The sequence below is a fragment of the Callospermophilus lateralis genome, chromosome 4 (assembly GCF_048772815.1).
Source record: "Callospermophilus lateralis isolate mCalLat2 chromosome 4, mCalLat2.hap1, whole genome shotgun sequence".
Taxonomy (NCBI): domain Eukaryota; kingdom Metazoa; phylum Chordata; class Mammalia; order Rodentia; family Sciuridae; genus Callospermophilus; species Callospermophilus lateralis.
This window is the reverse complement of record NC_135308.1, coordinates 153,367,379-153,390,414: the sequence shown is the minus strand read 5'-3', so window position 1 is coordinate 153,390,414 and position 23,036 is coordinate 153,367,379. Positions and strand designations below refer to the sequence as shown.

The 23,036-nt window shown below is 51.7% G+C and overlaps 1 protein-coding gene across 4 annotated transcripts in view; it reads right to left on the bottom strand.

Moving 5' to 3' along the window:
* The window catches only part of Abtb3 (ankyrin repeat and BTB domain containing 3), a 257,515-nt gene that overhangs the window by 45,189 nt on the left and 189,290 nt on the right, over positions 1 to 23,036 (bottom strand). For 2 of the 4 annotated variants that reach the window (XM_076853254.2, XM_076853255.2), the window contains exon 4: positions 14,995 to 15,147. In XM_076853254.2, the coding sequence (XP_076709369.1) occupies positions 14,995 to 15,147 (153 nt within the window). Of the gene's footprint in view, positions 1 to 14,994; positions 15,163 to 15,278; positions 15,378 to 23,036 lie in introns of those variants that run through there. The other 2 variants (XM_076853256.2, XM_076853257.2) reach the window with 2 other exon arrangements.

Below are 23,036 nucleotides of genomic sequence, written 5' to 3'. Positions count from 1 at the left end.
CGCAGGACACTTGGGGAAGCACCCCGCAAGGCAGGAAGAGAGCCGGGAAAACGGGGTTCTGTCACGGCTCTATCAACCACCAGGCAGGCGACAAGTCACCTTGTTTCTCACAAGATGCCTCATCTATGGAATGGGGGCAGGGCTGGCGAGCTCTTGGGTGCTTCCAAGCAGGACATTCTGAGTTGATGACAGTTGCCTGGTGCTCCGTTCCACTCTTTCCTAGGCAGTGGCCTCTCTCCCCGGCCCAGCCCACATCTCAGCTTCCCTGTCCTGCTTTGGTTTCATGAAGCACTTATTACCTGGGGAAGAAAGGGTGGCCACGTAGCTACCTGCCCGCCCCCACCTCGGCACCCGTTCTCCACTTTCTTATAGGAACAGAGAATCACCTGCCCTCACAAGTGCCGGCTGGGCACACTGCACTCAGCTGGGGATGGCACGTCCCCACCCTGTGTGGCTAGCTATGGCCAAGTGATTCAGTCCTCACCCACAAAACAGAAGCAGGAGTGACACAGTGACTTCTGGTCCAGCTGGAACCGGATCTTACTGGCTTGCAAAGCCAGCTATGTGCCTCTCCTTGACCCCCTGTCCAGTGACATCTCATTGCTGACTTGAAATCAGCTTTGGTAAGTTATCTAGACCAGGGAAACTGGAAAACGCTACAGATCATGGCTCTTGGGACATGGGACATGGGACAGCTGTTTGATGAACATTTACCAAATACCACTGTCTAGTCATTGCTTAAGAGGAAGCTTCCTGCCGTGGCTTTCCATTTGTTCCCTTCTCCAACCGGTAAGTGGACTTGTCCCTGTCCTTGCTCTAACTACACAGGTGCCAAGACTCTAGGGCGGGGTCGGCAAACTTTTTCTTAAAAGTCAAGACAGTCACTGTTTGAGGTTCGTAGGTCACATGGTCTCTGTTGTGGCTTCTCAGCTCTGCTACTAGAGGCTGAAAACAGCCATCGGTGACATGTAAGCCAATAGGCGTGGCTATGTTCCAATAAAACTTTATTTAAACAACAATATAGGAGGACAACTTGGGGGCCATGGTTTGCTGACCTCTGCTCTAAAGGAACTGCCAGGCAACCAGAGGGAGGGAAGCTGGGTCTTCCTAAGATCTGTGTGGCACAGTTAGTCTATCAGTCTGCACAGGCTGACCTGTTACATGGGTGAGAAGTAATGTCACAGGGAAGTGCTGTACTCTGGAGTCATCCTGTAAGCAGCTGTCACCTGTCCAATACTTGGACTAAGAAAATAAATGCCCCTTGTGGCTCCACTCCTCCTAGGCAGGGTGGACACACGCTTGGCCTTGAACTGAAAAGGCCCAATCTGGCTGCTTTCTCCACCTCTGGGGAGAGGGCTGGTGTCTGCAGACCTAAGCAGATGGCATCCAGGAGAGCAGGGCTTTTGTCCCCTGGAATCTGATGAATCTCTATGGCCCACAGGGAAAGTGTGTGCTGAGTGTGCCTATGGTGACCCCCCAGGTGTCTGGCAGGATGCTGAGGCACACATCAGGGCTGCAGGTGCATCCCACTGTGTGTGGCTCTTATTTCCCAGTTTAAAAGTCAGCCTGTTGGGGCCATAAGACTGAGAGTTGCTGGTTACACTCTTATTTAAAAGCGGGCCAGTGGTTTCCAGAGAGTCACGAAGAAAGTCCCATTCTGATCTTGCTGTGAGGAAGCAAGATGGGAAGAGAACTGAAGCAAGGGGGAAGGTGGAGGGGTGAAGAGTTAGGAAGGAAGGCAGGAAGGAGAGGTGCCTGCTGGGGCACAGAGGGAGGACCCCAGGGCGGGTTCTTATTTAAAAGCAGGAGTATTCCTACACTCAGGTGCATTTGGCAATTTCTAAGATATTTTTGATCATCATTGCTGTCACCTACTATGTGGAACCGAGGGTGCTGTTGATATCCTATAATGCCCCAGGCAGCCATATCCCATCCTCACTGCACCAAAGAATTATCCAGCTGCAAAAGTCAATAGTGCTGAGGTTGAGAAACCTTGGTGTAGGATAATAAAACAGTTTTGCCTCACTTCTTACATATCAAGTCTTTCCCATTACAGGATTCTGTAAGTGTGACAATCAAATGGTGCCTTCAGAAATGAGTCATGAAGTGGCAAATTGGAGACTATGGGCCTGTCTTGGATAGGCCCCTCCTTACCCAGCCTTTGTTAAATCCCTTTCACAGTCTTCATGCTCTAGAGTTGATGATTTTTTTTCCCCTTTTCTTTTGGGTAGCAAAAAGATTAACAAATTGAGAGTCCTTTGTGCTGAAGTAAGCTACACCAAGATTTCTGTGCACCTTTCTAAGAAAGAAAAAAATTATATTATTGCAGCAAACGGAACATATAATGCTTGTGAAGTTCCTAGGAGAAATCTTGGCCCCAAAATTGTGCCTACTTGCTATTTAATGATGCTACTAAAGTACAGAAAAGAACCAGCTCATTAAACCTGCCTTGGATAAGGAAAAGCGCATGTGGCTAGCCTGTCTGCTATGGGGAAGACATCAAGGGGCCTGGACCCTTCTTTCCCCTTTAGAAGTGGAGGCCCAGTTAGTGGCAAAAACCAGTGTCTTTGCCTCCTGGGAAATTCTGGGTCTGTCTGAATATACTTAATATACTTAATATACGAGTGTGCTCGTATCATATCACAAGATGTGAAAGTCTTGTCACATTAGTAGACAATGATGAAGCAGCATTATAGAGGTCTTGCTTTGGCACCATTGCTTATTAAGAAAAGTGAAAAATAGGGTCTCCCTATAGAGAAAGGGGTCACCCCTGTTTAAGGATGTGAGCTCTTAATGCTTCCCTTCTGGCAGAGAATGGTTGTTGTCCTCCAGAGTTGCTTATCTTCTTCTTGTATTGTTGTAGGGAAGGACTGTTAACTGGCCACATGGCTGTTAAAGAAAGACTACATTTCCCAGGTTCCCTTGTGGCCATGCATGACTAAGTGCTGGCCAATAGGAAGTCCTCCTACATTCCTTCTTCCCATGGGGTAGATATGTCCTGCTGGGTGGGGCATGCAAAGAAGGTACTGCTCAAGGGACAGCAGAGCAACAAGAGGGAAGGTGCCAGGGTTCTGACTTCGTGGAGCTGCTGGGACAGGCCCAGACTTCTTGTCTGGATTGTTGTGAGAGGGAGAATTTTAACCTCCTGTCTTATCAAGCCCAGGTATTCTGCCTATCTGTTGTGGCTAAAGAATTTATATTCTAAATAATCCATTCCACAAATGGCTTTTAAATTTAAATAAACTCAGTGAAGCACACAGGAAACTGTGAGTATAGCCAGCTCCTGTGCTAGGTGCTACAGATTCAAAGATGAAAGCACACAACATCCTCCAAGGAGTTCTAGAAAGAGCTGATGATCTTCTTTAATAACAATTTTCATGGATAAACAAACCAACTCCTGAGGTATGAGGACAAAGTTCCAGTGTTACAATCCTAAAATGTCCTCACAGTAACCCCAGCCCCCTAAGACACTCTTTTTCTGTAAAGGGCTGGGTAGTAAATATTTTAGGCTTTATAGGCCTGGTCTCTCCCATAGCAGCCTACCTCTGCCACTGTAGGGGAAAAGCAGCCACGGAAAATACTAAAAACCAGGTGTGGCTGTTTTTCATACAACTTTATTTATAAAGAGAGGGAACAAGAGGCTGGAGTTTGCTGGTCCCTGCTCTATATTAAATATTTAATAGAACAGCCTTCTCTTTGAGATTTATAAGAAATATAAAATGTTAAAAGATCTGAGAATTTTTTTAAAAGCCTGCTTAATTTCATTTAAGCTGGTGTTTCCCAAATTTATTGCACCTCTTAACATGTTTTTTAATGCTTATTAATATCCCAGAACTGGCCTTCTGAACGTGCTGTTGCAAATACTGGCCAAGTAGATGACTTTTATCATGAATGCGTCATTTTAGGCACATGTAAAATAGAGACTAATATGTTAATCACCTGCATGTTGACCATCCAACCAAGACGAAAAAATAAAGCGTCACATGTATGAACAAAGGCCTTACACACTTCTCTGGATTCTGTCATTGATCCTACCTTCCTGACAGGACCTTCTCTCTTGAATTTGTCATTTATAATCCCTATGCGTGCTTTCTACCTTTTACTATATATTCACAAATTCCTAACAACCCAGACACTCTCTTTTGCTTGTTGGCAAACTTTATCTAAATCTTTTGTTTTTGCACAACATTTGGGAGTTGGCTGTGTAGTAACATATAGTTCTAGTTCATTTATTTTCATTGCTACTTGGCTTTCTGTTAAATTAACATACCATAATTTATTTATCCATTTGCCTAGAGAAAGCTTGTTATTTCTCTCTTTTGCTGTTATACACACTGAGCCTATAAACATCTTTGTACATGTCTCCTTATTTCCATGTGGAAGTGTTTCTCTGGGGTGTAGACATAGGAGTAGAATTATGTGTTTTTGAGTTTACTTGAAAGTGGATTCAGAGTCCCCTCCAGTGGTGTTTAAGAGTTACCATTGCTCTATATCTCCACTCCAATCTGGTATTATCAGACTTTAATATTTTTTTTGCCGCCTGAGGAGGATGGAATGCACACCTGGGCGAGGTTCTGATTTACACTTGCAGGATTCCCAGTTGAGCCTGTCTCCCATCTCTCTTGGCCACGAGGTAGGATACTTCTGTCTCACGTCTTCTCAGGGACTTCTGGCATTGGCCAAAGCTGACAGGTGCATCTGAATTCCTAAAAGGATCTGGGGCTGGTGGCTGAGACTTTCCACATGAACCTGTGAGTCTGTCTAAAGGTGACTTTGACCTTTCCCTCAAGTCTTTGACTGAAGCTGCCTTGACTAGCAAGGGAACGTGGGTTTTGGAGTCGGGCAGACGGGGTTCGAGTGCCAGATGGGACACGTTCTTCATGTCACTGTGGGAGGTTCCTAGCCTCCTGACGCTCCCGTTTCCTCAGCTGTAGGCAGGGGAGGGAGCCCCTCAGAGGGCTCGGGACTGCTGAATGGAGGGTGCACAAGAAACGCCTGGGCCTGGGCCTGGTCCCCGCAGGCTCGAGTGATCTGTCATCTCACAGAGATTTAAGAGAGTGAGTCAAAGCTTCTCTTATTTCCTCCTTCTCCAGGTCTCATTTCTCCACAGGCCAGGGCGTTACTGTCATTCTGCACATCTAATGTCTGACTGCAAACCAAATAACTTCCAGGGCTGGAAAAGACACTGGGGACCTCTGTGGACCCGCACCTCCGGAGGGTGATGTAATGGCGGGTGAAAGGACAGAATGACTTGGAGACCCGGCACATGCACAGTGGCGTGGTGATGCCTCTGAGCTTTGGGGAGGATGGGACTGCTCCTTCGTTGTTAGCAAGAACACCTCTGCCCTGGCTTTGTACTGAGCTCTTTGTGCTAAATACACGACTCCACAGTAAGTCCTGGTCACCTGACTCATTGCCCAGGAAAGATAATGACCCTGAGTCACTAATACTCTAAACTAGAGTTTAGGAGCTCTGCTGGCCTGTGGGGAAATAAGCACGTTGGGTCGAGAGCTAACACAACCAAGAGTGGGCCACCAAAATCAATAGATAATAAGCCTCTGTTTCTCAGGAAGCCAAATCCCACGTGGCAAACTACAGACCCTCAAACCGTCGGCCTGGACCCGAAGCCCTGATTTGGAAACGAGCCCCGGTGCTACTTAAGATGCAGTTCTCCGTGTGGCTGTGAGCGCCAAATGTGTTTCTGTTTTGGTTTCAACACTTTGAAAGCTTGGAACCAGTTCCAAGTGTTGGCAAACCATCTGTGGCCCGCAGTCTGGCTTCCGCCCACTCCAGGCTGTTGCTCAGGCCCTGCTGAGAAGGGCACTTCCCTCCTGCCAGGGCTGGTGGCCTCTTTTCAGCCTGCAGTGTCTCGTTCTCGATGCTGGTGACCCCGCTCCATCTCAGATTCCTGTCTCTCAGCTTCTGTAGGCTCTTCTCTGACCTGGACCACTGCTCCTTGTCTCAGGGTGCCTCCTCTTCATCCGTCGCTTCCTGAGGGTGATCTCATCCACACCCATGACTTCAATAGCGCCTGTTTGCCAGAGTGGCCCCCCAGCCCACCCCAAAGGCTCCTTTAGTTAAGACCTCTCTTTTCTGAGATCTCGCCCGAGTTCTCAGCTGCCTCCCAGTGTCTCTCCTGGAAATCTTTCGGCCTATGAATTAGTTCAGGAAAAGCCCAGTCTGGTCACCTACAGAACCATCAATGCACTTTGTGACAGCCCTGGGGACCATTCATTCATTATTGACTACTCGGCCCCAACTATGTGCTTGGCCCCACAGTTAAGGTAGCTGATTTCTGCCCCAGTCCCGAAGAAGAAGCCAGTTGTCTCAGACGAAAGTCCATGCTGTGACCCCTTTTTTCAGAAGATTGTACACCCCTAGTAACCACATTTGCTGTCTGTTCATCTTCTCTCCTCCGTCTGCTCTCTCTTCCCATTAGTGACCCCATCATGAGGACTCAATTGCTCTGGACAAGGTTGGGGACTCCAGCCAATGCTGGCCTTCCGAATTTTAAACTTCATAGATGAGTCACCCAGAAGAACTCTGGGATCACAGAGGTGAGGACAGTGGCTCCCAAGCCAGCCATCCCTGGATGATGTTCTTCCTGCTTCCTGGGGTCCGACCCAGTGGCAGACTCAGCTACAGACCATTTCCCTGAGGGCAGCCTCTACACTGTCCCCTTGCCCTCCTGGCCTGCACGGTCCAGGGGGAGGAACTAAGGGCAATAGTTAAACCTTAGCAGGCATTACTACGACACAAGCCTTTTGTAAATGGTTTCTACGAATCATTTCATTGAATCCTCCCCACCATCCCAAGACATGGGGATATTATTGTCTCCATTTTACAGATACAGAAACTGAGGCCCAGAGGGCATGAATTACTTGCCTAAGGTCACACAAAGGATAAGTGTCAAGCCAGGATTGGAATCCAGGTCATCAGCTGCAAGGCCTGTGTTCCCAGCACTGTGCCCTGCCTCCTCTTTAAGCAGCGTGTGGGTGAGCACTACTCCCTGGTAACCCTGCTCCGATGGGGAAGCCCGGGAACGACCTCTCAGTTAGATGAACAAGGGACATTTTCCAAACCAAACCCATGACGACTTCTCCTGCAGTGCCCTTTGAAAAAAGCATCCCTAGCGGCACAGATTCCCAAGCTCGACACCCGCAGAGTCAATTTTTCTTTTCTTTTGTGAGCTGGGGCGGAACTCTGAGCCTCACTCATGCTAGGCAAGCACTCTACCGCTGAGCCGCAACCCCAGCCCAGAGTCAACTTCTAACATAAAAATTTGGTGAGTGCAGTAGAGAACATACATGGGTTCCAAAACCCGACAGCCAAGGGCATTTCCCTCCAGCCTCTCCTCCCCAGTGGTCTGGATTAACCATGTTTCCCAGAAAGACCCGAGGTACTTAGGGAGGGCCCTAAGCTACTATGACTACTGTCCTCGGAAGAAGATGGAAATGTGGGACACAGACACAGGGGGAAGACAGCCTTGTGCAGACGGAGGCAGAGACCGGAGTGGCACTGCCACAGCTGAATGATGCCTCGGGCTATGGGAGCTGGGACAGTAAGACTGCAGCCTAGAGGTTTTGGAGGGAGCCCGCTCTCCTGGCCCCTTGATCTTGGACTTTCAGCCTCCAGACTGTGGGACAATGAGCATCTGCTGTTTTCCGTGCCCTGGGCAGTGGAGTTTTGTTGGGGCAGCCCTAGCTCAGTCACACCCAGCTTCCCATTCCTCTTGGGAGGCCACTCTGGGCTCATTTATTAATCGGTGCATTATGATTATACCTAATAGTGGGATCCATTGTGCCACGTGCGTCCATGTACATGCACATCACCTAAGGGGTTATTTGTTTGTATCTTTCCTTACAGAGATGGCTTAGGTGCCACGTTGACACCTTCCACACTGTTCTGAATGCTTTTGCTTATTTGAAAACACTCCAGGGCCATTCTTTTTATTGTGATAAAATCTACATAAAATTCATCATCTTGAAAGTGTCTGGTTCTGGGGCATTAAGTCTATTCACATTATGGTGCAATTCTGGCCACCCAGACAGCTCTACCTGAAACCCTGTGTCTGTCACGCCCCTCCCCGAGCCTAACACTGAACGCCACTGGTCCCCTCTGTGTCTCTCTGGTTCTTCCTCCTCTCTCCATCTTCTGCTTCTGCCTTCATTCTGGCTGCCAGCATCTCACCTGGATCACTGGACCCCAGGGTGCCTGGACCCTGCTACCTGGGTCCGTCTTCCATTTGGCCGGTAGGCAACTCTTGCAAAAATATGAGTCTGATGTCATTTCCCGACTTAAAAATCTGCAACAGCTCTGGCCTCCTGCAGGATAAGTCAGAGTTCTTTGGCATGGCACACAGGACCCTTCCGGGATGAATCTGGCCCCGCTTCCAGCTCTGCATCCAGCAGCGGGGAGCCAGTCCTCAGTGGCTGTTAGAACCTGTGCCCTCTCTGGATTCCTGTGCGTCCTCCATCCACGGTCCCACCTGGAGGTCTGAGCATGTGCTCTTCCTCTGCATGGATTTATTGCTCTAAAGCTTTCCTCCCTCCACTTCTCCACCTGATATACTCCTGTTTAGTTTTCAGGGAACAGATCAAGTAGCACCTCTGCAGGGAGGTCACCACCAGCTCCCCAGCCTAGATCTTGACTGACAGCTGTCGGTAGTCACCGTGGGTTTCTGTCATTATTCCTGGATGTCTGTGCAGCTGGGCACACAGTAGGCCAGTCATATGGCAGGCTCTCGGTAGGTGCTTGCAGAGTGCAGGGCTGTCCGTCTAGCTCTGCTCCCCAAGCAGGCTCTGTGTCCTGTCCCTAACCCTGCAGGGAGGACAGCTACGCCCCAGAGTGACTCCCCTGGGAGTGACTCCCCTTGCTTCCAGGAGGCGCTAATGCACTGACCTCAGTGCGGGGGCGGGGGGGGGCACTGGCCTTCTCCACAGCGGCCCAGCTGAGAGTCCGTGGGGAGCTGTGTGTCCAGGGCGGGAAGGACAAGGGCACACAGGGAGAGGAGAGAGCAGACTGCAAGGGCTGAGGGGCTTTCCAGCTTCCCATGGCGCCACGTAGGCCCAGGTGCTCAGCCTCTGCAGCGGATCTTCTGGGGGAGAGAACAGGGAGGCCCAAGGTCAGACTTCAGGGGTGTCCATGGACATGAGGAGGGAAACGGCTGATGGGGCTGGGCTTCCACACCCACTCTCCTTCCACCTGTATTCTCTCCCTAGGCCCTTGTCAAATACTCATTTAAGGCAGGCATGTGACACTGTCACTTCTCCCAGGGTCCTGACGTGCCCTCCAAACACAAAATCTGTTCCTCTCTGCCCACGCCCTCTCTCCCTTCTGGTAGAGCTCAGGCTCTGTGTGACCTGAGGAGCTCACTTGCTCACTGCTGATCATGGTGCATCCTTCTAGTGGCAGGAGGATAGTCTCCCCGGAGCCCAGAACAAGATCAGGGACCCCATGGACCTGGGAAAGGTGCGGGTGGCACAGTGGCCCTCTGGATCCGTGGCTCTGTGGATTCCACCAACCGTGGGCTGAAAACAATTAGGGAAACAATTGCATCTGGACTGACACATACAGACTTTCCCCTGGTCATTACTCCCTGCAGAATACAGTTTAACAACAAACCACACAGCGCAAGTGAGCAACCTAGAGAGGAGTTAGGGCTACAGGGTATGCGCAGCTACATCACTACTGTGCCATTTTATATAAGGGGCCCGAGCATTCACAGGTTTGGCATCCTGGAGCCAACCTCTGCATGTACCCAGGGATGACCATGGGATGCCAAGGGTCAGCCTTCCCCTGGTCTGGATGACCTTCTCAGAGAGCCACAGGTGTTCTCCTGTGTGGGCCCCGAAGGCCATCGGCACCCTAGACCTGTCTGGCGAATGAACCTGAACTTCCAGCTGTCATCACAGGGAGGCATTTCAGCTGGGTCCACGCTGAACAAAGAATAAAACCTGTCAGATTCCAGGTGCCCAGGAGACCTGGGAAGGGTGGAAAGTAGCAGGTTGGTCCATGGTGCCACCTGTTGGTTCAATTTATCCCTGACCTTCTGCCATGGTCCTCTAGCCCAGGGAGCAGTGGCCACTCCCATCCACCTGGTAGAAAGCAGCAGACCTAGACAACAGCATCTGAGTCTTGGCACTTAGTAGGCGCTAATAAAGACCACAGGGAAGCCAAGGCAGGAACACAATGACCCAGGTCCCCGAATCCCCTCTAATACGCTGCACCTTATCACTCTGGGCTTTTCCATGTGGGGACAGCTCAAATTCTGGTCTGAAACACTTGCAAAAAGATTAGGCATTTTCTGGAAGGGGCTCACAGTTCTAATGACCCCCAAATCCTGTTGAATGGTGCCATTTATCAGCGGAGGGAGGACCTAGTAAGGTCCTCTGACTTCTTCTCTATCAACACAGCCAGAGCAGAAAAACTGCCTCATACAAACACGAAGAAACCCACAGCATTTATTTTTGCATCTCCTGAAGAGTTTCAAAACCCATAATTAGGGAAACAAGGAACCCTGCCGAGGTGTATCAACCATTCTGTCCTTGCCCTCTCTGCTCCGACTCCCTCACCTCACAAAGAAGAAGAAGGAAAGAAAGCTGGCCTCACCACGCTTAGATGACCTGACACTCTGACTAAGGCAGACTAAATGGGTCACCCCGTGGGCTCAGAAGCCGCAGCCGCACAGAGCGGCATCCCTCTGAACACCTGATCACCATGGTGAGGCTCTGCTGTCGCTAAGTGGGGACAAAGACAGAGCTCCAGCAGCATTTGACCAAGGTCGCTCTGCAAATCTGGCACTAGTGCCAGAGCTGGGGATCCTTGACTCCTGCTCCAGGCTGCCTCCCTCCAGGAAGCCTGCGCCAGCTGCCTGGCAATTATACGTGCTAATGTCACTGACACTCCAGCCGCCAAGGCCACTTTCCCGCATTTGTTAGAACACCAAATGACCCTCACCTTTCCTGGCTTGTTTATGCTTAGGGAGGGCAGCTGGGCTCTCTCCCAGCACCAGGAGCCTGCCTGCTAGCGTCCAGGCTGGGGGACTGGGAAGAGAAACAAGGAGACTATTGATACCTCCTCTGGGGGAGTCCTCCATTCTAGACCGGCTCTGGGCTGCAGTGACTTGCGGGGGGGGGGGTGCCATGACCCCAAGAAGCCTTCTTCTCTGTAAAATGGGGTAGTGAATCTATTTTGCGTAAGTTGTTGCAGATGGTTGTGGACAAGCCACGAGGTCAGTTAGAATAAGGGACAGAGTGGGTCCTTCGTGTTTTTGCTGGATGTCTGAATGAACAGAATTTCATTCCTGCAAAATGGAGATGGTAATTGTTCACATCACATTAAAAGAGATTGGAAGCAAGCACGCACACACACACACACACACACACACACACACACACTGATCAGACTGAAAAATAAGTACTCTTTTTCATGAACTGAATTTATTTTTTAAGTTAACGTGACTTGTAAGTTTTACACCTACTATTTAGAAAAGCTAACAAAATACTACACAGTGCTCCTGGGTATCTCTGGGAACACCCTGAGGACTCCAGAATCTGCTGATGCTCAAATCCCTCATATAAAAACGGCAAAGTATGTGCACGTAACCTAATGTGCATCTTTCTGTGTACTTTAAATCATCCCTAGATTACTTATAATACCTAGTACAATGTAAATGCTGCGGAAGTAGTTGTTGTACTACAGTATCTAGGGGATAACAAATATGTGCATATTCAGTACCGGAAAAAATTCCAAAGTATTTCTGATGTGCGTTGGTTGAATTTGCAGACTCAGAAACTGCAGGTTTGGAGGGTCGACCGTCTTTCAGTTATCTCTTGTTTTTTTAAGATGACCATCCAAATTTAATGAAATTTTAGCTTGAACAATCAAAGAGTACATTTTCTATATACAAATTGTCATTCAGGAGACACACAAGTCAAGGATGGAGGGATAAATGACTAAAAAGAGCCCAGGCCTCCTGTGAAACTGACCCCCTTGGCTCCCCTGTGCATTGTGGCTTCTAAGCTGAGGCCTCAAATTGGTCAGATGAGAGACAGAGCCCTTGGTGTGACTGTCAGAATGACACTCATGTGGTCACTAGACCGTGCTCTGTGCTGAAGGGGGTGCAGAGATGGGTAGCTCCCCAGGCTCAGGTTTGGTGTGTGGAATTCTGAGGAGGAACAGAATCATCAAGAAGAGGGCTGCTGGGGTGGTAGCTCGGTGGCAGAGCACTTGCCTGGTATGTGCGAGGCCCTGGGTTCGAGCCTCAGCACCACGTATAAGTAAATAAATAACATAAAAAGATCCATTTCTGACAACTTAAAAAATATTGAAAGAAGAAGGAGAAGAAGAGGGCTACCAGGGTCCTCGGAGAGGACCATCTAGTTCTAGGGTGGGGAACCAGAAAGGCTATACCTCACCCATCCCTTGTACCTATAGGGGATTGATGCCAGGATCCCCCGTAGACACCCAAATCCCCAGATGCTCAAGTCCCTCCTATAAAATGGTGCAGCATCTGACGTCACCAACACGATCCTCCTGTGCACTTTGAATGATCTCCACGTTACTTATAATACCTCGTGCAATGAAGATGTCGTGCAAACAGCAGTTCGACTATAGTGTCCAGGCCATAGTGACAAGAAGAAGTCATTGGACCATGTTCAGTACAGACAGAATTCTCAAATATTTTTCATCTGCAGCTGGCTGAACCCCTGGATATGGGGGGCCAGTGGGATTCTACTTTTGGGTGCCTGGTTCGTTATCCAACTCCTGACCTGGTCACTTAATATCTGTGTGATCTTGGGCATTACCTAATGTCTCTGGGCCTTGATTTTCTTCTCTGTAAGATGGGGCAGAATTACTTTTCTGGACAACAATGTTTATTTTGAGGTTCATATTAGAACACATTAAAGGCTTTCCAAAACCATAAAGCAACATTCCCGAGTATGAGCCTCTATTGCTTTTCAGGGTAGTGGAGACTTTGAGATTCTACTTATTTCCTTTTGGGTGTTGTCTATATGGAGGCTTCACATCCATGACCTCATGTTGTGCTTCCACTAGCATGATCAGACTGAAAAATAAGTACTCTTTTCATGAACTGAATTCTTTTTAAAGTTAACATAACTTGTAAGTTTTACACTTACTATTTAGAAAAGCTAACCAAATACTATACAGTGCTCCTGGGTATCTGTGGGAACACCCCGAGGTCACCAGAATCTGCTGATGCTCAAATCCCTCATATAAAAACGGCAAAGTGTACGCATATAATCTATCTGAGGGGGACTGCTAATAATACTCCCAGGTTACTGATGGGGAAATGAAGGTTCAGAGAGGTTAAGTAGCTTGCCAAAGATTGCACAGCTAAATTAACTGTGGTGGTGGCATTTGGATCCAGGCAATGGTACCCTGGAGCCCAGGCTCCTGACCTTAGACTGTGACTTCCGGGAGCACAACAGACAAAGAATACTCTGTCTTACTTTCCCCACGCTGCAGTGGATCAGGGCTTGTTTCAGCCAGGAGAGCTGGAGCCCCAAGGGTACCCCAGGTTGGAGCTGGGGACAGTGAGCCACGGGTAGGTGCCACCCTAAGAAACAGAAGACAGGAGAGTCTGGTGGGCAGAGGCTGAACTTTGGCCTAGAGTCACTATAATCTCTTCCTGGCCCTTCTACCTACAAGCTACCCCACCAATGGCTTCCTCATCTGCAACATGGGAAGCAACCTCATGAGGCTGCTGCAGGGATTAAACGAGCCAGGCGATGAGTGCAAATGCCTCGTTGCAGCTGATAACGGACACATAGTACCTGCTCAATAAACGGCTGCTCCCAGCCTTTCCCTGAGAACGACTATTTTTCTAGGTGCCATGGTGGAAGGCATGGTGACCAGCTAGGAACGGACTAGACAGAGAAACCTGAAGGCAGAAAAGCTCAGTGGTTAGAATACAGGCCTGGGTCTGGCTATCTGAATTCATATCCTGAGCATTTACTAGTCCAGTGACCTTGGGTATATGACTTAACCTACCTGGGCCTCAGTTTCCTTGTCTTTGAGGTGGGTGTAATAATCAACTACTTGATAGGATTTGGGAGAATATTAGACATTAATCCATATAAAGCACTTAAAACAGGACCCAGCTTACGGCAAACATTCATAGGGCTAGCAGTGGAGACCCATCAGTGCCTTCTGTGTTCTTGGGCCCATAGGCTGGCCGGGGCTTCGGTGGGCCACGTTTTATCCTGCAAAGCCTCAATGTCCTTGCAGACCCCATCAGATCCTGGAGGGGCAGAAATCTCTGTAGCTTGGCCCGTGATCAAGGCAGACAAACCAGAGCGAGGACAGCTTCTCATCAGGTGGGTGGAAGGGAATTTGAAGATTTGAAAACGTGATAATGATCCCAGGAAACAGTTCAAGGAACCAGGAAAACACACACACACACAAACACACACGCGCACAAGCCCACACCATCGGGTTTCTGTGCTCTCTGTATTTATGACTTGAGTGAGTCGTTTCCCTGGTTTTGCTTTGGATAAAAATGAGCTGCTCAATAAATGGCTGGTGGGGGGTAGGCAGCCGGTGAGTAGTCCCCACCGTGCTGGAGGGGAGGCCTGGACACACCGGTGAGCAATGCGGGGGACCCTCCGTGCACGTGGGGAAGCCGAGGGCTGCCCCCCCCCCCCCCCCCCAGCCAGAGAGCGTGTTTGCAAGATTCGGTCAGAAAACTCGGGGCAGAGAGTATTTGATAGAGGGAGGGAGGAAGGCGGGGAGGAGCCGGGAAGGCTGGCGGACCTGGCCCTGGCACCTGGCACCCAACGGCCGCGCTGCGATCTCGTTCCTCCCGGGACTCGGGACCTGCTCCTGGTTCGGCCCGCGTCTGCCATTTAAACCCGCGGAGTCGCCGCCACCGCCGCCGACCGCGCCGCGCTGAGCCGGGCGCCCGCAGCCCCGGGGAGGTGGCCTCGCGGCGGCGCTCGGGATCCCCGCCCGCCCGCGCCCCGGCCCTACCTGAGCTGGCGCGGCTCGCAGTCCACGCCGGGCAGCAGCAGCCGGGCCGCCTGGCGGACGTCGTCGCTGTCCATGGAGAAGCTGCGGCGGTGGCCGGCGTGCGCCACGGCCACCCGGATCCACTCCATCAGCGGCGGCAGCACGAGGAAGGGCCTGCAGCGGGCGGAGGGTGGCGGGGACGCGCAGTTAGGGCGGTGGTGGCTGTCGCTGAGCCCCTCCCCTGCCGGGGCCGACCCCTCCTCCCCGCCCCCGCCCCCCCCTTGGCTTCCCTGGAGACCCTGGCTCTGCGCTCCCGAGAGGTGGGAGAGCCTGCGGAGACATCCCGACCCCACCGGGGACTCGGGGGCAGGCTCTCGGGAATCGCTGGGCCTCAGTTTCCTCATCTGTAAAACGGGGACCCTGTGACCACGAAAGCTACGCGGTAGCGAGGCTGTGAACACTGTCCCTCTCGGCATCATGTGAACGTCAAGGAGATGAGTCACTTAAAGCACCAAGCACAAGGTCTGGACCAGCAGAAGGCCCGGGAACCTGGTGCCAGGGTTCTTGGGGCTCCTGACTCAGGGCCCAATTCTAAGGTGTCCTTTAAATGTCCCTTCCCGTCCCCAGCTTGCTTCCGCACACCCTCGGGAACTTTCCCAGGCCTCAGATCTGCCCAAGCACCAGCTGCCAAAAGGCGGTGGTACCTGGCAAAGGCACAGAGAGCCCAGCTCTCCTGGGGACCCGGCTGTGGCCCAGTAACAGCCAGCAAAGCTGGGCTCCTGGTCACACCGCTGAAACTGGGAGCCTCCTATGTCTCCTGCCAATGGGGTGTGAAGGTAGGGTCCTGATTGTCACAGGGGTTGAGGGAGACAATGTCCTGTATCAGCCATAGCTACCTCAGGGCGTGTGTGCATTGTGTGTGTGGAATGCAGATGTCTTCCTCTTCCTTCCTGTGATTATAAACTCTGTTAGGCTTACTCTGGGGAGAAGGGTTTTTGAAAAATACCCATACTTTAGTCCTATCCCAGGATTCTGATTTAATTGGTACAGGGTGGAAAAAGCAGCAGTATTTTTAATACCCACCATGTGAATTTAATGTGCATGGAAATTACCTGCAGGGTTTGTTAAAATACGGATGACCAACCCCGCCCCCCAGAGTTTCTGATTTGGTAGATCAGGGACTTACATTTTTAACCAGTTCCTGATACTGATGCTGCTGGCCTGGGGTTACCTTCAAAGAACGCACACTCTAATGTAATCGTGGGAGGCCAAGGCGCCAGAGAGGTTCTGACATGCAGATGCCCTGGCCCTCGCTCTAGAGATTCTGACTGTAGAGGGGCCAAGAACACACTTTTAAAAAGCAGCCTGTAGGATTCTGATTTAGGTGGATGGCCAAGGGCCACGCCTTGAGAAATACACCATGCAGACCCCAAAGATGGTCTGCCATTCTGCAGGGCCTGGACTTGAGTGAAGCCAGGGGGCGCTAGGGAGCAAAACTTAAGGAGACCAGGGGATCCATACATGTTTCAGGCACCTCTGTTGTCTTTCCCCTGGCCCTGGGGCTGCCACTCAGCTCCGCATGGCTGCCAGGGGAGCACTTAAGGGTTCACAAGGCAGCTGACCCACTGTGACACACAGATGTCATAAAGTTGTTGGTGGCAGATTCCTGGAGTGAACCTACATAGAGGATGCTTATAATTCAGCCTTTTCTGTTCCTCCCAGTTAAGCCCATTCATGATCTCGTCCAAGTACAGGGCCAGCCCCCGAGCTAGTTGTGAGTAGGCCCATTTCATAGACGGAGAAGGGGGTGATTATTGAGGTTCAGAAACATGCATGGATCACAAAGATGGGAGAGCTGGGAGTCAGACCCAAGACTACACAGCCTGCAACTCCTTATGATATCAGCATTCTCTTCTCCAGCTCCCCAGCATGCACCCTGTTACCCAGCATGCCCTTGTTACCTCTAGGGGAACCGATCTGGTCACGGAGCCCCAGTGGTGTGCCATGTTCATACCCAGCCATGCATTCTGTTCCCTGTGGGTAAGGCCTGCAGCCCCACCGAGCCTTCAAACGGAAGGTTAAGTCCCACCTCTTCCTAAACATCCGTCCTGATAACTCTGCCCCATGCAGAGGCTGGTCCTGCAGATGCCCTGTTGGCAGGTGATCTCCACAGGGACCTGGGACTGCTCAGGTCGCTGTTCTAGCTACAGCTCCAGGACAGTGACTGCCAGGCTGTAGCTACTTAATAAATATTTGTTCATGAAACAGACTGACTGACCAATTTCTTACTGGGTGAAACTAATAAAATCGAGTTTCTGGACCCACGGATCTGCGGGGCAGCCGCCCGGGGAATTTCTGCCTGCGTCTGCCTGCTCCTTAGCTGTCTCCCTCATTCTTTCTCCCTCTCCATCACCTAAACTGAATCAGGACTCAATAAACACACAGTGACTTGAAATTGAATTGGATTCTACTGTCTGGGGTGATGTGGAACTTATTTTTGTCACTGGGTCTCCATCGCCATTGGAAACCAGCCCCAAGACCTCAGAGAACGCCTACCTGGGTTGTTTTGCAGAGGTGCACCCCCTCCTTTCCTTTACTCTGTGGCCCCCTGAGCACAGCCCACGACCCCCAGTCCCTGGAGGGCTGTGTCTCTCTCACTGAACGGCCCCTGGGCTGCTGCCTTTCATGCCAGAGAATCCCAAAGGGAAGCAGAGAGAGGCTCTGCGGCTGTCCAAGGCAGGGGCACCTTTACCAAGACAGCTGTCGAAGAAGAGAGCCTGAACCCCAGGGGTCCGGCTTCTTCTGGGATTTTCTAGGTACCTTTTCTCTTCTTTCAACGGTGTCTCCTTTAGTCACTCTGACCTCAATAGTTTATAAGCTCAAGAATTCTTTGCCAGCAACTCATTAAAAAATCTTCTTATCTTGTCTGCTCAGAAGAGGGAAAAGCCAGCATTATTTGTGATGTTTTATTTGGAGGAGCTGGAGATGGGAACGGATTCTAGGGCCTGGAGTCAAGGAGAGGGTGGGGCATGCTCAGGAAAAAGAATATTGCATTCTCTTTGAATATTTTTTTAGAGAACAACGTTCCACCGGCTCCTGCTTCACTCCGATGCTGTCTGTACCCACTAAACCCCGGAAGCCACCTGTGGAGCTCAGGGTTTAGTGAAGTCTGCCAAGGCCTCGATTTCACACTCCAAGTTCTGGTTCAGTAGAACCTGGGGCGGGGCCTGGGCCCTGCATCTCACAGGGGCTCCCCTGGGATTCTAGCCGGGTTTGTTAGCCCCTCCTGGAGTGCACAGAGGAGGGAGTAGTGAACTCGGGCAGGGCCGTGGCCATCTCAGTCTTCTCTGTGGCATGAGGGGAAGGATTGAGGGATGGACTGGAGGATCTGGAAGGGAAGAGGTGACCAGGGTGGGCCCCTGGCAGGGTCAAGGCAGCAGGAGGTGGAGATCATACACGGCCACGGCCTTTCTCTGAAAGGGTAAAGAGCGAGCTGGGAGTGAGGGAGATGGCCTGGGACTGGGAAGGGAGTTGGGGGATTCTGGGTGCTAAGGACAGATGGTCTACTTTGTGGGACAAACCTGGTTTGGGATTCTGCAGAACCCAATTCCAGGCCTGGGTCTGCTGGGAACTCACTGCAGGGTCCTGGCTCTGGCCAGCGAGTGTTCTGGCCCTCCGTCTTGTCTGTGAAGTGGGTTTGGGTCAGAGGGTCTAGTTCGGGGGGGTGCAAGCCACTTCTGTGGATGGCCAGCTGGTGAGTACGTCAGGCTCCGTGGGCCACACGGTCCCTGCTACAGCTGCTGAGTCCTGCCGTTGTAGTAAGAAAGCAGCCCTAGATGACACTCCGGCGAGCGAACTGGGCTGTGTTCCAATAAAACTTTATTTATAACATCAGACAGCGGGTCACGGTTGGCCAGCTCTGGTCTGCTTGGTTCCTCTGAGGGCTGGTGTTCTTTGACTCGGCTGGAATGGCCAGTGGCCTGAGCACTTAGGAAGGATCTCGTGTGTGGTTGAGGGAAGATGTGGGGATGCTCAGGAAGGTCCCAGTAAAGAGGGCAGAAAGCTTTGGGGGATTTAGGAGAGGGATCCTCCCCAAGGAGCTCAGGGTGACTGGGGGAATACTGAGCCACAGGCATATCCAGATTTAGATCTTAAAAAGACAGAACTCGAGACCTGGCCAGGAGTGTATGACCAACGAAGCGTCAATTATCAACGTCATTTGTTCATTCAACAATCCCTTAAGGGCCACCCATGTCCCAGTGGGATTTTAGGGTCAGGGTATGTAGCAGAGACAGGACTCACAGGCCTCTGCTCTAGTTCAGCTGACAGTGTGACAGGGGTGACAGTACACACACACAAACCAACATGTAATAAAGTGGTCACACCTTGTGGTGGGTGCCAGGGTGCTGAAATAGAGAACAGATAAGGTTGAGTGGGGGTTCTGGGAAGGCCTCTCTAAGGAGGTGTCAAAACCTCAAAGATGTGAAGGAGTTAGCCGTATGTGGTTGTGCGTGTAGAGGGATGGATAGTCCAGTAGCAGGAACAGACTGTGCAAAGCCCCTGAGGAAGAAAAGAACTTTATGGGCATCAAGGGCTTTTGTACGCATCATCTCCTATTTGCCTCCTCAGACAATCTGGAGAGCTGGAGTGGAGCTGGGGAGGCAGGACAGAAGAGAAAGCTGAATTGATGCTGATGGTAAAGGAGACTTGGCCAATGGGATCAAGTTAAGTAACCTGCAGACCTATCCAGGCATATCCAGGCGGGCCCTAAAGGTGATGGGAACTTGGGGGAGGGAGACCGAAGGAGACTGACACAGAAGAATGTGACTCCCAGGCGAGATGCGCCACTGCTGGCTTTGAAGATAGAGAAGAGGCCACAGGCCAAGCAAGGCAAGGAGCGTGTTCTAGAAGCTGGAAGAGGCAAGGTAGCGGGTTCCTCCCTTAGCGCCTCGGAGGGGAGCAGCCCGCGCACACCTTGACCTCTGCCCCAGGAGACTGACTTTGCATTTCAAGACCTCCGCAGGGGCCAGTGACTGATTGCGTTGTCTTAGGCAGGCCTGTGGTCACTTGTTACAGGGTTGTAAAGCGGGTTTGGGTCAGAGGGTCTGTGAATGGAGCAGGTTCCAGAGCTAAGAGCAAGGCCAACCCCGGGGCCCTGCCAGTCACCTCCCTCCAGACTGCCTTGCTCCTGAGGTCAAGGTCAGGCCTGCTCTTGTGGCTCCGCTGTTTAACAGCAGGGAGGACACCCAGGGACACCAGGGCCCTGGGCACACAGGGGAAGGATGGGGTGGAGCCGCAGCACAGGGTGGCCCTCTGCCAGCCAAGGAGAGCGGCCTCAGAGAGGCCGACGGCTCCATCCTAGACTTCAGCCTCCAGAGTGGAGAGAAAAGGAGTCCCCAGCGTTCAGTGGGACTTTGGGATGAAAGTCCCAGAAAACAAATTCTCAACTGTGGCTTGACATTTTGGAAATAACTTGAGCGAAGGGTTCCCAAACCCAAGGAACCGTCCCCTGAGGTTTCAGCGTGGGATAGAGAGGCTGTGCTTAGAAGCCCAGCCTCCTCAGAGGCCCAGTGGATGTTGGCTAACAGTGGGCATCAGCCTTCGGAGGCTGTGCTGCAGGGGGTTAGGGAATGGGCTTGGAGATGGCTGGCCCCGAGCTGGACTCCAGCGCCCCGCTGTGGGCTGTGTGCCATGGCTTAAATGTCTCTGTTCCTCCAAACTTCATGTTGGAACTCAGTCCCCAGTGCAACATACCAGGAGGTAGGGCCTGGGGAGGCGCTCACCCTTCCTTCCCTTCCACCACGGGAGGACACAAGATGGCGTCTCTTTCTCCTTCCTCTGGAGAAAGAGGCACCATCCTGGAAGCAGAGATGGCCTTGGGAGGTGATTCAGTCATGAGGGCTGCACTCTCCTGACTGGGATTAGAGGTTGAGGAGAGTGCTCTCATCCTTCCTTCCCTTCAGCTACGTAAGGACACAACTTCCTTCCTGTGGAGGAAGAGACGCCATCTTGGAAGCAGAGAGCGGACTTCCAGTCTCCAGAACCAACAGTCTATAAATTACCCAGCCTCTGGTATTTTGTCACAGTAGCAAAAATGGTCTGAGACACAAACAGTGAGACATGGAGTGAGGTATTTCAATTGCCACGCCTGTTGTGTCATTGGAGAAATGGGGACAGCCACAGTGTCTACTTCAGAGGCTGAATAACGGCCCCCAAAGTCGTCCACATCCTCATCCCTGGAACCTGGATTTTATCTGCCAAAATGGATTTTGCTCATGAGACTGAGAATCTTGAGATTATTCCAGATTATATGGGTGGACCCCAAGTGCAATCCCAGCGATCCTTCCAAGAGGGAGGCCAGAAGGCCGAAGGAGGAAGGGGGACACCTGAAGCCGGAACCATGAAAGGAAGGGGTGAGGAGTGGACAGGAAGGCAGGTGGCCTCCAGAAACCAGAAAGGGGAAGGATCAGTCCCCCAGCTCCTCCAGGAGGCCCCGGCCCTGCCGACACCTTGACTTTAGTCCAGGGACCTTGACCTCGGACTTCTGACCCCCAGGACTGCGAGAGAGTAGTTCTGTGTTGTTTTAACCTCCACGTTTGTGGTAAGGTCTTTATCACAGACCCAGGGAACACAGTGTTATTGTAAGAACTGGACGGGGGATATATGAAGCCTGGCTCCTGCAACCCAGAAGTGGTTCAATAATTTTTTTTTTTTTTTTTTTTTTGTACCAGGGATTGAACCCAGGAGTGCTTACCCGCTGAGCCACATCCCAGCCCTTTCTAGTTTTCATTTTGAGGCAGGGTCTTGCTAAGTTGCTTGGGGCCTCACTAAGTCGCCGAGGCTGGCTTTGAACCTGCGATCCTCCTGCCTCGGCCTCCTGAGCCGCTGGGATCACAGGCGTACACCCCCTGCGCTGGCCTCGGTACCGTCTTATCCCCAACGCTGTTTCCAGCAGCACCATCTCTGCTGGACGGAGGAAAAGGCCTTGCTCCGTGTAGGGGGAGACAGGGGCCTGTTCCTTCTGTCTCTTTTCCACCTGAAGCAAACATCCGCGTTGCCATGGGCTTTCTGTTATCAACCAGGCGGCCCTGACTTCTCCCCCTTGGCATTTGCTGAGTCTCTTAGGCTGGAGAGGAGTCTAGATGTTTGACTGTGGTTTAGAAGCTCCTCATTCCAGAGACCACGGAGCCAAGGAAAAGCAGCTGAGAGCAGACAACGCCCGTGCGGGTTCCACAGCGATCACTTGTTCCTCACTGCGCGTGTGACGCTGAGCCAGGAGGAGGGCAGAGGTAAGAGGTGGCCGGGCTGGTTGCTATAGTGACAGCCCTACTGTGCGCAGTGTGGTCAGGCTGCCCCCTTCCCCGGCCCCCTCCATGGTTCCTGCAGGAGAGGAAGGAGCCCAAGGGCGGGCTCCAGGTTAGGGAGCAGAACTTCCGTGAATGTACAGACGACTCTGGGAATTTGTTTAAAAAATGCAGATTCTAATTCAGAGAGTCTAAGGCAGGGCCTGAGAATCTGCATTTCTTTCTGTTTTCGGTGCCAGGGATTGAACTCAGGGGCACCCCACCACGGAGCCACATCCCCAGCCCTATTCTGTATTTAATTTAGAGACAGCGTCTCACTGAGTTGCCTAGCGTCTCCTCGTGGCTGAGGCTGAATCCACGATCCTCCTGACTCAGCCTCCCCAGCCTCTGGGATTACAGGCCTGCGTCACCTCACAGTGCCCGCCAAGAATCTGCATGTCTAACGAGCCCCAGGAGACGACGAGGCTGCTGGTCCCACGGCCCTAAGGAGCGTCGAGTTTAAAGGAGGATGTGGGGCAGACCTGACAGAGCTTCAAAAGGGGTCAGAGGCCAGCAGACAGTGAATGGGAGACGGAAGAAGGGTCTGGGCTGGTGCCACCGGCCGCCTGAGCCTCGCTCACAATCTGCCAAGCCGCAGGGAGGAAGCTGTGTCTGGTGGCCCCTGCTTTCATCCTGCGGGTGGGCTGTGTCTCTGTCAGGCTCTCCCAGCCATCCTGCGAGGAGCCCTTTCTGGACTAAGCACACGTCTCAGCCTCAAGA